This window comes from Hirundo rustica, chromosome 3, assembly GCF_015227805.2.
Source record: "Hirundo rustica isolate bHirRus1 chromosome 3, bHirRus1.pri.v3, whole genome shotgun sequence".
NCBI classification, from domain to species: Eukaryota; Metazoa; Chordata; class Aves; order Passeriformes; family Hirundinidae; genus Hirundo; species Hirundo rustica.
In genome coordinates, this window is record NC_053452.1 from 17,794,256 (window position 1) to 17,809,479 (window position 15,224).

A 15,224-nucleotide genomic window follows, 5' to 3' on the forward strand; every position below is an offset into this window, starting at 1 on the left:
CGTTTTTAGGATACTTTAGAGGAACAAAGGGCAGAACAGCTGAGGTCCCCATAAACAATAAGCAGTACCCAAGAAGGTACACCAGATGAGAACAGCCCCGGAGATCTCAGGGAGCAGATGGAAATTACTAGTGTCATGTGCTGACTAGAGCAGCCAGAGATCTTCTCCATCTCCTGGTAGCTTTCAGGAAGGTACACAGAGGGACTGCGACTGGCCAGGGTACGGGAGAAATAACAGAGACAGACTGAAGTAGCTGCTATCTAAACTCTCCCACAAGCAATTCCCACAACTTGGCATCAATTTCTTGAGGTGCCATGCATGTTACTGATCTGACAGACATCCTTCAGTCCCTGCAAGCAGCTGGATTGCTTACAGATCTTCCCTGCAGAAGTGATTCCACAGAACTCTCCACTGGCAGAGCGCAGATGTCCCAGGTACAGGCTGCTCTCTTGCCCTTTATACCCCTCTTTCTTTCATGTGTTTTGTGGGATAGCAGCAAGATGGCACTGCATGTGGGACATCTCTCTCGACAGTTCCTTGTCCCAAGTCAAGAATGTACAGGAAAAAGAGGAATGAAAACACCAGGGGTACAGAGGAGAGCCATCCTGCTCTTGAGAGCAAGATACAGGAAAGCAGGACAGGTCCAGAATTCACCATTTCCAGCACACTGCAATCCTCAGAGCACACTTTGCTCTGGATAATGGCTGTAAGGAGACCTAGAGACTGAACAGGTACCCAAGGCAGAAGGATCTGGCTTTGCACACTTGAAAACCTGTCTCTCAAGTGTCCTATCAGGAAAACTGTGTCCTTAGCAATGATGAGGCAAATCCCTGTATGAGACGGCACACAGGACCTAGGGAAAGTACTGAATCAAAGCCGTATCTTCCTTCACACCACTGCACACAAAAACACCCTCCTTTTGAGTCAGCAGTAGAATAAAGGGGTTAGTTAATGATTAAAGCCACATCCAGAAGCCAGTGATCCCTGACGGTTTTAACTCTTATCAGAGAAAGAGCCAAATACAGGCAGTCCCAAATCCTCTTCTGGCAGGCTTCTCAATAAAGTCAAGCCTCCAGGGGCAATACCTGATCACCAGGCAGCCCAACAGCATGGGAGCAGCTCTTGCTTATGTACTTTGCTTCGAGTGTATGCATGAACAGAAGGTGACCTGGAAGCAAGAGAGGAAAGCAGTGCTCTTGACTAACGGCAAGCAAAGAAAAAGCAAACACGGGCTCCCAGGACTGGGTGGAAAGGGAGTGGGGATAAAAACTGGCACAAGTTCATGAAAACTGGCACATCATACAAGTTTTCAGTGAGTTAACATTTTACCCAAAGATGGCTGGCACCTTTTAGTGCTTCACATTATTTCCTCCCATCTTTAAATCACAAAGCTGGTTTCACCCATTTCCCCAGGGAAAGAAAATGAGGCAAATAGAAGTCACATACAAGCTGCGGCAACATGGACACCTCAGAAATTAAGGCATCTGCAGCCACAGTGCCTGGGCCTGTGAGTTCTTCCACAGAATAGGCAGCAAGCATACCCCCACTACTGCTTGACCCACTTTTTTTTTTTTTCCCTTTCCAAATTCAGAATCAGCATGAATCTTTCCAAACCTGTGTGCAACTCATGGCTGCATCACTCCTTTTCCACCTCCTTTGCCACAGTCCAATGGAGAACTAGTGACTGGACTTGGTATTTGTTTTAGGACCATTTGCCACAGAAACTTTGGGGCAAGGGAATACTCAAGAACATGGCCTAAGCACTTGAGACTGACAAGCCAAGGATATTGCACTACTGCCTTTTATAAGACAATCCCACTGTATTCAAATCCAGGCCGAATGCCAGCCTGTAGGGCTCTGTCCAGCCTGGCATTTGTGCAGTGCCTGAAAACTGCCCGGGACAGATCATTAATAAGTGACAAAGTTGTCCTTGAACCCAGAGTCTCTATATTTGTATCAGCAGCTGTTTATTTGGGCACTCTCATTTTAATTCCTGGGAATTTATTCTACTTTTCCATTCCCACACTGTGTGGGCCTTATACTGTATTTACATACAAGTGTGTATTTACACACACACTTTAAATACTGAGGCTGCCATCGAGATCACCAGTGACAGAGGTTATCAGCCTACCAGGAAAATTCAAACTGGAAATCAAGTCAGACATCCTCTTTTGAACAAAATAAGATGACCCAAGCCTCTTAAAGATGGCAGCATTAGGGCCTTAAGTGCTTAAAAGAAAACAAAAAATCCCCAAGAAATCTGCACCAACTTACAAGAATTTGGCAGCAGAATGAATTTATGCCCAGGACATCAGGCTTGGATGGAAAAGGAAGAAATTCACCAACATTTGCACCACACATATTTTTTCTAGGCTAAGTCCCTGAAAAAAGTGACTTGTTTATGGAAACAGACAATCCAAAGCAGAGAGAGAAGGGTCCCGTGGCTGCTAAACCAGGATGGGGAAGCTGTGCAGGAAAAAACAGATCAGTACTAGCACAATTGCTAGAGAACATGCAGGAGAGTAGGAATTTGCAGTCCCTCTGATAACAGCAATGGAAAGAAGAAGTACAAGCTGTGCTATCAGGACCATGTGTAGCTCAGGAGTGCCTGGCCAAGGGGTTGGGACTAAAGGACCAGTGTTTCTAACTCCATTTTAAAGGTGTGAAGACACTTTAATTTGTACTAACTAGGCAAGAGGAGGACAACTAAGAGAAAGCTCTTCCTGATTACTCCTGAATGCCAATGAGAGTGTGAAATTCTTAGGCATGCCTTTGGGCATACACACACATCCCACTTGTTTAAGTCTGGAGTGCCAAGAAGTTCCTATTAATATTGCAGCAGTAGGGAGAGAAATTACATCCTCCAGCAGCTTCCCAAGAACAGGACAATATGTCATTCTCAAAAGAGACCGGTCTCAGCCCAAATTCATGGTGCTGACAGCCACAAAACTTGGAAACAAATGCCTCAAGCTGAAATCAGGAAAGGTATTTTTTAAAGAAATGTAGAGCTACTTATGTCCTGAGGTTTTCCCCAAGAACAACTCAGGCTGGTACTGTCAGAAAAACAGTAAGAAAATGGAATCTTGGACTCCCCCTGTGTACCTATTCTCTGCTGTGCATTTCTGCAGGAGCAGAGCCCATGGAGAAAGCTCTCATTCATGGAACCTTACCCACCACTCTAAAATACGGTGGAAAACACACATCCAAAGACACTAGTTAGAGGCTGTAGCTGAGTCACCTGGAAACTTTCCTGTGTCTTTGGTTTGAGAAGCTCCGGAGTACAAAGGCTGGAAGTCTTTCACTTTTGCCTCACCTCCACGCTTGCTGCTCTTGGCCCATTCTCAGTTCCACTATTGATATTACTCTCCTTTATAGCATAACCACTGCTCCAAGATCTTATCTAAGCAGACTTGACAGCAGAGGGGAAGCAATAAGGAAAGACAAATAAACACCTAAAAATAAAAGCCAGGTCATTTTCTAATTCCCTGCCTAGAACTGAAGTTGGCAGTTCTCACTGACTTATTTTTTTAATCAAGGTTTGTTCAAGAAAATCACCCTTCCCAAAGCAGGATTCAAGACTGTAAAGCAGGGTTCTGACAGAGAAAAACAATAGTTTCCCCATCGAGAAGATTAAAGTTTAGAGGTGCAATTGCTTTATTGCAAGGATAAAGTGTCTTCGACCCTCTAAATAAAAAACCAAAAATAATAGTAGTCCTTCTCATACTGTAAGAGAAAGGAATAAAGCTCATGTTATTCCCTCAAACTTTGCAGCTCTGCAAGCTCATGTTTTCACTTGGGGTGTGCCCAATTAGAAAATATGCTGGCAAGCAAAGGAATACCAACAGTTGTGCAATTCTGCCTCTGTTAAAAGCAACACAAATCATCAGCTTCCAACAGGTATCAACAACCTGCCAAACATCCCGAGCGCTGAAAGCAAAAAAGTCTTCAAGGATTCTCTACAGGATGAGCTGTGCTTGCCTGAGTGCATGTTTTTAAATCAAAGCAAAGAAACCCACCCATCCTCAAACACCTCAGGCCTTAGAGAGAAACAAGAACTCTTTGCCAAGGATCCTTTTTCTCTGCTGGGCTGCTCTGTATTGCCTTGCTGTTAATATTTGCATCTTGGTATTCCAAATACAAGCAGAGTCCTGGGTCATCCACAATTCCTGCCTCCCACTAATGGGAATGTGTTTCATATCCTGAAGTGTTATTTTATGCTTTGGGAATTTCTTTTGGTTGGGATTTTTTTGTTCAGTTGCTTTGGTTTTTTTAGTGTTTTCCCCCTGCAAAATTTCTTCATTTTAAGCCACTCCAGTACCTCCTGAAACAGAGGTTCAGTTTCCATCCTTCTTCCACCCCCAAAGATGACCAGGGTGAAGACAGAAACTGGCTTTATAGTAGAATACTACCAGCCACAGAGTAGAATTACAAGGAACCAGCAGTTGCCATTACCCAAAAATAATGCTTCTGAACCAGGAACCATTTGACTTCATTTTTACTTCTAGCTACAAGTACTTCAACCTTTGATCAGCTCCCTGCAGTCACTGGAAGTAACCTAAACACACAACCATACCAGCCAAACCAGAGAGACACCCTGAAGACCAAACAGCCCGCGGCAACTGTAACAGACCTTGAATTTTGCAGTACCCTACCAAAGCTTTTCCTGGATGACAAACAAGTGAATGGAACCGTAAACTTTAGAGTAATCTCATGTTTTCTAGAGAAGAACACCTGAATTTTCTATGCCCTAAACCATTCACCCACACACCCCCCCCAACATTTTACCAACACACACGCTTAGAAGAAAGCCACCACAACACGATCGGGTACAACTTAGGAACATTTTACCTCCAACTTCAAATAAGCTGGAAAGGAAAGAGGATCAGGTCAATTTGCACAGCACAGCCTTTTGCATGTTATGACAATCCTTTAGAAGGCAGCAAAAGACAGATACTGGAAATAGATTATTTCCATTTAACAGGAGCATAAAGTGCTTTATCTCTCTTACAAGAGAGCAGCCATCCTCCAAGTTCCTCCTAGGCAGAGCATCCTTTAATTTCAAACAGACTGCAACCACTAACAAAATTTTCAGACAGGTTCATCTAAAGTTTCTGTACTGATAGAAATGCATGGTTTCACTGAGCAGTTTAAAAAGAATTGTTAAGTCAAGACAATCCAAGAATGGGCACAGGGATAGTATTCAAACTCAGGGCTGGCTATGGGAAAGTAAAGCTGTACAAATTGTGCTGGCAAACACATTTTCTGGAATATTCCTCTGACCTCTGTCTATGCAATGAGGCTGTGGTGTTCTGAGATGGGAGAAGAGCCAAGAGATGAAGAATAATATTGAAAATACCCCTGTTACTCTGTCTCACTACCTAGCCTTCAAAAGAATACAAATCTTGCAAATGGAGGTAAACTGTGTCTGGGGATAAAATAAAGAGGAGGAAAGAGAAAGTGCAAGGACATTGAAAGGGCTTACCACCACGTTCCTCAGGTCTAAGGCTCTTCTTTGCCACTTCTGCCAGTGCCCCAATGCCAAGACCAACAGCTAGTCCTTTAAAATAAGAAGAAAGAGATTCAGGTCAGAATGAAAAAAACCTTCCAAGCTACATATAGAGGCATTTTTGGTAATTAACTTTAAGCCACACATTCAAACGCACAACAGCTCTAATAGAACACCCTGGTTTCTGCAATGGAGTCATCTTCACTCAACACCAGAGTTTTCTCCTGTATTTCTTCAGCCCATCATGCCAGCCAGGAATCATAGGCTAGGCCAGTCTGGGACATCTGGCTTTTATAAAGCATGTCACAAGTGTTACTCAGAGCTTTATGCTCTGGCTAATGTCCTGCTGGAGACTCAAATCATGGAGTTTAAAAAAAGGGGAAAAACAGAAGCCAAAACTCTCACAAACATGGTTCTCAAAGTACAATTCTCAGGAAGGAACAGAATCCCTCTCACTCCCCACCATGCTACAACAGCAGGAGGGAAAATGGTATTTAGGATGAAGCCACTGCCAACAGAGCATAAAGTTTTGCAACCCTGCTGTCTAAGCATTAGGTTTAATTGTGCTCATTAGCTGCCTCTTCCTTCCATGTGCTCATTTGCTGTGATGAACAGAAACATGCTTTTCCCCGAGGCTCACCTTATACCAGCAATGTTGCAACCTGCAGTTCCAAGGAGCTGGGGAGCAATCCCACACAGCAACAGTAAGACCAGGAGACAAAACACCAGCACTCCACATGCACTATCACTCTGGCAAGCAGTGAATTCCAGGGTGCTGTTTCACAGCCACAGGTTAAGCTACGACTGCAAAAGCAGCGTTATCTGCCTCCGCTAACCAGAGCAAAGGCACCGAAGATTAAATGAGGCACAGACCTAATCATGCAGCAATCCATACTACCAAAGGTCTCACTGCCTTCCCAATATCAAAATATTTATTTTTCTGGATAATAAATGACATGGGCAACCAGAACAGATGGCGCTGCTCCACAGCTCCTCAGCAGTGGCGCATCCTGCTGTGCTGTACTCACTCCTGCACTGCTGATAGTACTGGGTGCACCTGCTTCCCAAGCAGCCCAAGCCCTCCTCGAGGCACTACTGGAAAACTTGCCAGGTAAAACAAGCAGGGAACAAAGTCAGCACAATGAAGGAAGCAGAGCTTCCAGCACATGGCACGTTGCATGTGTGCAGGAAGAACCACATGCACAAGTTTTGCAGACCCAAGTGAGAAAGCCTGGCCACAAACAAGGTGACCCTCCTCCTGCATTGGAGTTTTTCCTCTCTCCCATCAGGCGATTCCAGCCCCACTCCCCCATGAACAGAAAGCATGTTTCTGTTCATCACAGCAATTTCAGGCTTGTATAGTTTGTCTGCTTGACAAACAGCTCAATCTTCAATCTCACAGACTAAGTGCACTGGGGCCAGAGAATCCTGCATAAGGTGAAGCACCAAAAGCATCAGTGACATGACAAGGTGGTTGGGATTTGGGTTTTTTGGTTGGTTTGGTGGGGGGTTTTGTGGGATGGTTTTTGTTTGGGGTTTGATTTTCAGGTTTGTAAGTTTTTCTGTATTTTCTACAATTTTTTTCTATGGAGTTGCAGCACTGAAGGAAGTCTGATCTTAGTTATTAACTTGTGCAGACTCTTCAATTGTGCCAAACCATGCATCACCAATGAGCATTTTGCACCAGAAATACAGAGATTTTATTAGCTAAACAAAGTGAGAAAAATACCCCTAGGTTTCACAGAAAACAAACAAAAAGGCTTTTCAAACACAGTATAAACAACACCTACTAAAATGCTGGTACACGATCATTTCCAATCAGATTCCACATGCAAGACTAACTTGGAGCAAGCAGTACCAAGAGTCAGACAGGAAGCCAATAAAGACATATCTAATCAACAAGATATGATTTTTCTAGACTAAATACCCCTCACAGAACATTTCTGTTGGCCTTGATCCCACTTTCACCACCTCCGAAACAATGCTCCCCACCATAAATCAGCTTGGTCATTATCAGAGCTAGATTGAACTGACTGGCAGTAATTGGTTTCAAATTAAAAACATCACATTTTCTTCTAAAGACTCTATATTCAATGTCTAAAATTAAAAATTACCATATTTAATGCCTGGACATAAAATAAAACATATCTGAAGTTTCTAATCTCTTCATCATTAAGACACTTCAAAAGTAAATGAAAGACTAGGAACCAGATTCGACTCTGTCTTGCAAAATAAAGCTGGAGAGGTCACAGCTTGTTTAAAAGCCGCTTGGGTTTACATCACTGTTGGCAAGATCAGACCACAAATGAATGTGTATTCTACCTTCCCTCTCATGGATGTGCACAGCTGAGCATCTGTACTAATATTGTAGACTGCACAAGAGAATGAGCTGCTTTTTCAATAGGTGCTCTTACAGTTTCCTCACTGCTCACTCTGCCCAATTTCCAAAAAAAATGAACCCAAACCACCAATCAGCAACAGTTTTAAACAAATTAAGGTCGGGCAAAAACAAGTGCATGGTTAAACAGCTGCTAAGCGTCAAAGATCTGAAGTTTAAACAAAGGCTTCAAGCATCTTCAAACCATAATCACAGTGTTTGTCTGCTGCTTAGCAGTCAAGCTTGCAAAAAAGAAGGATGTAAGGGTGGATGTTTGGGGTTAAGGTTTTGCCTTCCCAAGTGACCACTACAGGTGGTGAGATCCTGCTTCCCAGGAAGTACTTGGACATCTGCCTGCCAGTAGGGAGCTACAAATGAACTCTTCTTGCTGCTTTGCTTGAACATGGAGCTTTCTTTGCTTCCCCTCTTAAACTGTTTTCTCAGCTCCCAAGTTTTCTCCCTTTTGCTCTTTTCTATTTCCTCTTGCAGTGGGAGGCAATGAGTAAGCAGCTATATGGGTTTGGCTGCTGCTGTTCACCTGCTACCAGGAACAACTCACCCCTCCAAAGAACCTGCAGTGCTACAGAAGCACTCTCCTCCTCTGGGCCACTAATCTACTTGCACAGGTCACTGCTGATGTTCTTCACTTTCCTTGTCTGCAAGATGCGTATTTCCTCCAAGATTAATCATTTGGGGACTCAGAATTGTTCAACAGCCACTGTTCAGCACCTTGAAAAAATAATATCCTTAAGTACCTCTATAAAGTCATTCTCCTGCATTTTGCACTTCATGCAGATTATTTCAGCCTTGGAAAAAGCCACTTGGTTCTATACCAGCAGAGTGGCTCTTAGAATATTTTCCAGGCATCTGCAGCATCTGGTACACTTCAAACCAAGCCTATCAAAAGATGATCTGGAACCAGTTTTGTTCAGGACCAAACCTCTTGCTCAGCAACTGACACAACAAAACAAACAGGAGCCGAATGGGCTGTTACTGCTCAGTTTGGCCTGCCAAGCATGGCTGGGGCAAGACCCTCCCCAGGAGCAGCCTGTGCCCTGGTTCTGGTCACAGAAAACACCACAATCACCACACAGCACACACTGAAAGCTCCTCAGCTGGACAGCTGGGAGTGAAAAATATAATGAAAGACTCATGGGTCAAGATAAGGACAGGGAGATCACTCAGCAATCACCATCACAGGCAAAACAGACTCGACCTGGGAACATTAGTTCAACTGATTACCAATCAAATCAGAGTAGGATAATGAGAAATTAATACTAAATCACAAAACATATTCCCCCTACTCCTCCCTTCTTCCTGAGTTTAACTTTACTCTTGAATTCTCTGCTTCCTTCCCCTCCCCAGCAACACAGGGGGAAGGGGATGGTGGTTACAGTCAGTCCACCACACATCGTTTCTGCCGCTCCTTCCTCCTCAGGGAGAGGACTCTTGACGCTCTCCCCCTGCCCCAGCGTGGGGTTGCTCCCACGGGAGACAATTCTCCACAAACTTCTCCAGTCTGAGTCCTTTCCATGGGCTGCAGTTCTTCACAGGCTGCCCCAGCACAGGCTCCATTCCAAAGGGTGCAATCTTTCAGGAACAGGCTGCTCCAGCACAGGCTGCTGCTCCAGCATGGCAGGTCACGAGTCCTGCCAGCAAACCCCTTCCAGTGTGGGCTTCACACAGCTCTCTTCAGGCATCCATCTCTTCCACTGGGAGCTGCTCCACCAGCTGCAGGTGAAACTCTGCTCCACTGTGGTCCTCCATGGGCTGCAGGGGCACAGCTGCCTCACCATGGCCTCCACCACAGGTTGCCAGAGAATCTCAGCTCCAGCATCTGGAGCACCTTCTCCAGACCTTCTTCCCTGACCTTGGTGTCTGCAGGGCTGCTTCTCTCACTCCTCTCTCCAGCTGCAATTGTGCAGGTTTTTCCCCTTTCTTAAGTCTCATCCCAGAGGTGCTGCCGCCATCACTGACAGCCTTGGCTTGGAGCCATCTCGGAGTCGGACACGGGAGAAGCTTCTGGCAGCTTCTCACAGAAGCCACCCGGCAGCCAAACCCTCAGCAAGCAAACCCAAGACACTTACTCGCCACTCACATGACAATCTGAATCCTGCAGCTGTCAGGCCTGTGTAATACTTTACTAACATACCTCAACAGACTAAGTTTTTGCTTTTTTTTGTTTCCAAAACTGTTAAAAATCACAGTAAATCTAGACTTCACCACAAGCTTCCTGAATTTTCTTTATTGCAAAAGTATCCTATTATATCATTAAAATAATAAACTTAGAAACCAGGAATATGATTAAGGGAGACGGGAACAGCTTAGAAAAGTCAAATAAGGCAAGGAAGGGAGAATGGAAATTAAAAAAAGATCAAGAACTGAGAAGGTGGAACTGATGACCCATCAGGCTACAAAACAAGCATAGAACAAAAAAAACTGCAGAATTTTTTTTTTTTTTTTCAATTACAGTCCTGGGAAGAACAAATAAATAAAAGTCAATGATGCTATTTAGTACTATAAATACATCTACCAGCAGTCACTCTGGCTGCTGCAAGAAGCATACAAAAATACATATAAAGGACTAAGAGGTTCAGTAGAGGATCTTGCGCTGATCACAGAGCAATGTCAGCTCAATATTACATGCAAGTGTTGGAAAACATGATCTTCAATCCTCCCAGTAAAATGTTCTTTGCCCACAGACAAGGTGAGAAGCCAGTCAAACTTAGCAGTCCAAGTGTTTTTGCCTCCTGTTGCTAATTTGTTCATCACCCACAAGAGTGTCCTGACATGGCTGAGACACAGCTGAACACTCCCTATAACATTGGAGGGGACAAAAGAAAACATGCAAAGACAGGAGGAGGAATGGGATCATGCCAATAGCATGGGAATTCAGCTATCTGAACCCCAGAAATAGTTATATGAACTCTGTTTTTTACCTACTCAACATCATTCCATCTTATCCAACCCTAAAATAACACTGTTTTAATATGGAAATAAAGGGGGAAAGCGAGTTTTATTTTAAAAAGTGTAAAAAAAAATTATCAAATGCCACTTTGACTGGCGTAGGAGAAGAATCCACCTCAACCACTTTATTTCCCAGAATGATTTCTTGAGGTCTTCAAATGAAAATGGCATCCCAAAGCACACAAGAAGATTCCTTGAAGAAGAAGAAGAAGATTTGCACAAAAGGTTTACTTGCTTTAAGCTACATTCCCTCATGGATGTGGAACAGCCTCCTGCCCTTAATTATTTTTAAGGCAATGTGAAGAGCCAGGCAGCAGAGCAGGAAATAATCAAAACCCCCCCCAATTCCTTGTTTGATTCTAATCATCTGAATGTCCCAGGAAACAAAAACATAGCTGGATCAGTAATATCTCACAGGTTAACAGTGATATTTCCTGCAGTATTTCTTCATCCTCCCCCATCCAACCTGAACACTTCCAGAGGTGGGACATCCCCATCTTCTCTGGGCAGGCTGTGCCAGTGTCTTGCCCCGCTCTGAATAAAGGGACTTGTAAAAAGTCCCAAAATATTACTAAGGGTTATCTTAAACTGAACTAAACTACCTGAACTAAACTAACTGAACTAAACTAGACCACATCTGTTGTTTGCTAAGCCACTGTACTGACAGTACTGGTTTTTTTTGCTGTTGCAAATTAAAATTCAGAGGGAAAGATAAGCAATGAATGCTAACAAGAGATTGCAGACACCAGAGGATCTGAACAATTTCTGCAAAAGAATTTTTGCCCAGAAGCCCTCTAAAAGCAAGCATTCTGTCTTGCCAGCCATTTTAACCATATAAAGCAGACAACTGGAGGAGAGTAGCGTGACAAAAAAAAAAATAAATGACACACAGATGTCTGGAGATGCTGCTTATAAACAATCGCTTTCTTTCCTACTCTCCCTTAGTGGTTTTGGTCTGATGGGGCTATTTGTTTTGGTTTTTGCCTTGAGGTTAGGAGAAGACTGGTTATACTTCCCTTAGAAGCATGAGTTAGCCTTCCCTCACACAACGGCCTTGGATGCCAAAAGCTGCAACATAAAGCAACAGCACTGGAACCCAAAGTTCACAGAAAATTTGGTCACCTGCCGCTTCACATCCACCAGCAAGCAGCAACAGATGAACTCAGAAGATGACAGATGAAAGTGCTGTGATACTTCTCATAACACTCAAGGCTAGATTAGAATGGAGATGCGTGCGCTACTAGAGCTTAAAAACATAGCCAAGTGAGTTTTAAAGTAATGTCTTGTTACTCCAAAAAGCAGATCATGAACCCTGCTTCCTCTTAAGGAATATTAAGCATGCTGTGAAGCCAGAGTGCCTGCAACAGACTACAGGGTTAAAGAAATCTGACAAGTAAGAAAAACTTAGCACAAAATTCACTTGCTGTTTATTCCTGCACTGCAGAGGATCAGCCCCTGCCCCAGCTCCTCCCAGTGTGCATATTAGTCTGGCAAAAGGACACACAGAGAAAGAATAATTGTTTTTTCATATAACAGTTGATTTGAATTACATCTGACAGGTTATTTTTCTTTCTTCTGGGATCTGTAACACCAGGATGTCTACTTTGTACGTGTGCTTCTCTATCAAATTTTGTGGAAGAGAATCACAAGAGCCACAAGAGACTGTTCACAACCTGGACATGCCACTACCTCAAAACAGTAAGGACAAAAAAAACCCAACCACAGCAACAGACAGACTTCTCAGCCAATGATTACCTAAGTAACACTAGCTGTGTTCATCTCTCCACCTGCAATACTGTGATCCCTTTTTCCTCAGGAACATATTAAGTTCTTTGATGGCTTTGGATACAAGATTAAATAAGCATCACTTGTCAATATTAGTTAGAATATTTAGCTGCTTTTTGACTATTTTCTGCATGTAAAATTCATTTAGGTTTCAGCTAGCTCAATCTTACAAGCTCAGAATTTACATCCTTCTGGGAGAAAATGATCTACAAGCAATGGCTAACTAGATCAAACCTTGACTATTACCATCTCGCCGTGCTCAAAAAGGAATACCAGGGGGATATGTTTTATATTTAAACACTGTTCAGAGAAGTAACAAGGATAAGGTAGTGAAAAGATGATTTAAAGTAACAGCTGCTCCAGCTGTCTCTGCTTGACACTAACAGCACACTGTAAGAACTGGGAGAGTTTCCTCAAAGTGCAATCACATGTGCAGGACCAGGATATTTGTACAAGCTGGGGAACAACCTGCACCTCAGTCTCCCATTAAAACAGCACAGCCCACACGGTATGTGTCACCATGAAGATGTGCAGCTCTACTATGCACCCCCAAGTCATCTGCCCTAAACTCTCAAGAGCAATGAAAAAGCCCAAATCGAGCTCTGAGCTAAGCTGTTGGTGGGAAAGCACTTTCCTGTGAGCAAGCTGAACTGGCAGATGGCACCACCCATGCTGCAGAGCAGGAGCCCTGTCACAGCCAGCCATCAGCCAGCACGTGCAAGTGCCACGGCAAACATGGGAGTGCAAACTGACCTCCAAAGTTGGCGAGTCGGCCGATCCTGGTGACTGGAACCTTCCTCTCCCGGGCCCGCTCACTGAGCTGCAGTGGAGAGAGAGGGGGAAAAAAACCCAAAAAATCCACAAATTAACTGGGCACATGGTCAGATACCTGCAAAGTCAGAGCACAAGCCAGAGCACCTGAACAACTCCACGCTGCAAAAAGCTTTCATGGAACGCGAGCTTTGTATCTATTGGGAGATTTTCAAGGGAATATGGTGCAGAATGGACACATCATAAACTGATGAGCAGAGGAGAGGACAGGAGGATGGGAAAGACAGAAGAGCTGATGACCATGTTTGGAAACCCGATTTTCACTTTCAACTCAGCAGCCCTTGTATTTTGAACTTGGAGAAGCCACACAATGCTAACCTGAACTCCCTTCCAGGCATGGAATTAGAACACATGGAGGGTCATCAGATTCACAAGATTGTAGACAGTTCCTCCACACACAACAGCAGGAGCAGCTAAGTGTACAGTTTCATCAAATATCCTGAGTGAGTGAGCCCACAGTGGCATCTGATACTGGATGTGGGGAAGGAGGCACAAGGTCAGAGCAGATGACAAGCATCTGCACTTGTGAGTTCTGCTGTGGGTTCTGCACTCTCACACAAGGCCACGAAGCACTAAAGCAGCAATTGTGAGCTGTGCTACTCTCCAATCTACTTATGCTTCAGGGCAGCATTGGCTCCACCTCTACAACTGCAAGATGCCACTCAGGAAGCCACAGTCACCACTGTGAGGAGCTTAGGTCTAATTCTAAGCCTATGTACACTTTTTAAACATCCTCTCATGTCAGATTCTGACAGAGGGAGCAAGTTGAAAAGAGACTGAAAAGCTGTTGACAGAACAAATAGCACAGGGTTAATGAGCACTGACACTTCCCTCTTTTGCCTCCCAAAATGTGAACAGCAGAAGAGGAAGAAATGAGAGAAACACAGAAGAAGGTGAGTAAGGGCAATCTCGTACAGACACCACAGTACTGAGAATCTTTAATTAAAACAACATACCATCTGTTTGTAGGGTTTCTGCCCTGAACCTGTTTTGGCCTGTCTGGCTTTATCAATATCTTCAGCTGTTAATCCACCAACAGAGGAATGGTCTTGGTGAAAACCTCTGTTCTGTCCAAAGGCAGTAGCAAAAGGATTTCCAGAGTCCCTAATGCCTCCAAACAACCTTGCATCCGTTTTGGGAGGGAAAGGCTTCTGACTCATGCCAGAACCTCCAGTTTCATCAACATTTCTAAAGGGTCCATTTGTTGTGTAGGAGTAAGCAGGGCCTTCAGCGCTGTGTTCCTGAGGCTTGCCAGGGGCAGTGGAGAAGTCCATTGGAGCATCTGATGGCTCTCGCGCTGAGAAGTCATAGTCTTTCCCAAAATCCTTACCAAAGTCATTAAAGTTCTCCTGCTGTCTGCCTAGTTCCTGCAAACAATAATTGAAATACTTTAAGAAAAGATCTTAAACCTTGCTCCCTACCCACCCGTGGTCCTCAGAAATGAGTATGCAGCTAGGTGTCATGTCTCCACAGTAAGGAATTACAGAGACTTAGAGACTCTGGCACTGCAGACATTCAAAGTAAGAGACAAGAATAGAAGGAAGAGACACTGAGGATGCCTGGAATCCCTGGCAACCTTTTAACTCCACTGATGGGACAATTTCTTTAAGTTTTTCATATATCCATAACTGGAGACACCTTGTTTTGACATACACTGCCAGAAAGGGTCACTAAATGTGAAGTTCACTAGAAGCAATGCACCGCTCAGAAACAACAGGTGATGGGAGCTGCAAAAGCACGTAAGAATAATGTTTTCCC

General features: G+C 44.0%; 1 protein-coding gene across 2 annotated transcripts in view; it reads right to left on the reverse strand.

Annotated features, from left to right (window-relative positions):
- COQ8A (coenzyme Q8A) overlaps positions 1 to 15,224 on the reverse strand; it is a 43,247-nt gene that overhangs the window by 14,488 nt on the left and 13,535 nt on the right. For both annotated transcript variants that reach the window (XM_040057921.2, XM_040057919.2), the window contains exons 3-5: positions 14,423 to 14,833; positions 13,389 to 13,455; positions 5,483 to 5,557 (exon numbers count right to left, since the gene is read on the reverse strand). In XM_040057921.2, coding sequence (XP_039913855.1) covers positions 5,483 to 5,557; positions 13,389 to 13,455; positions 14,423 to 14,833 — 553 coding nt within the window. The remainder of the gene's footprint in view (positions 1 to 5,482; positions 5,558 to 13,388; positions 13,456 to 14,422; positions 14,834 to 15,224) is intronic.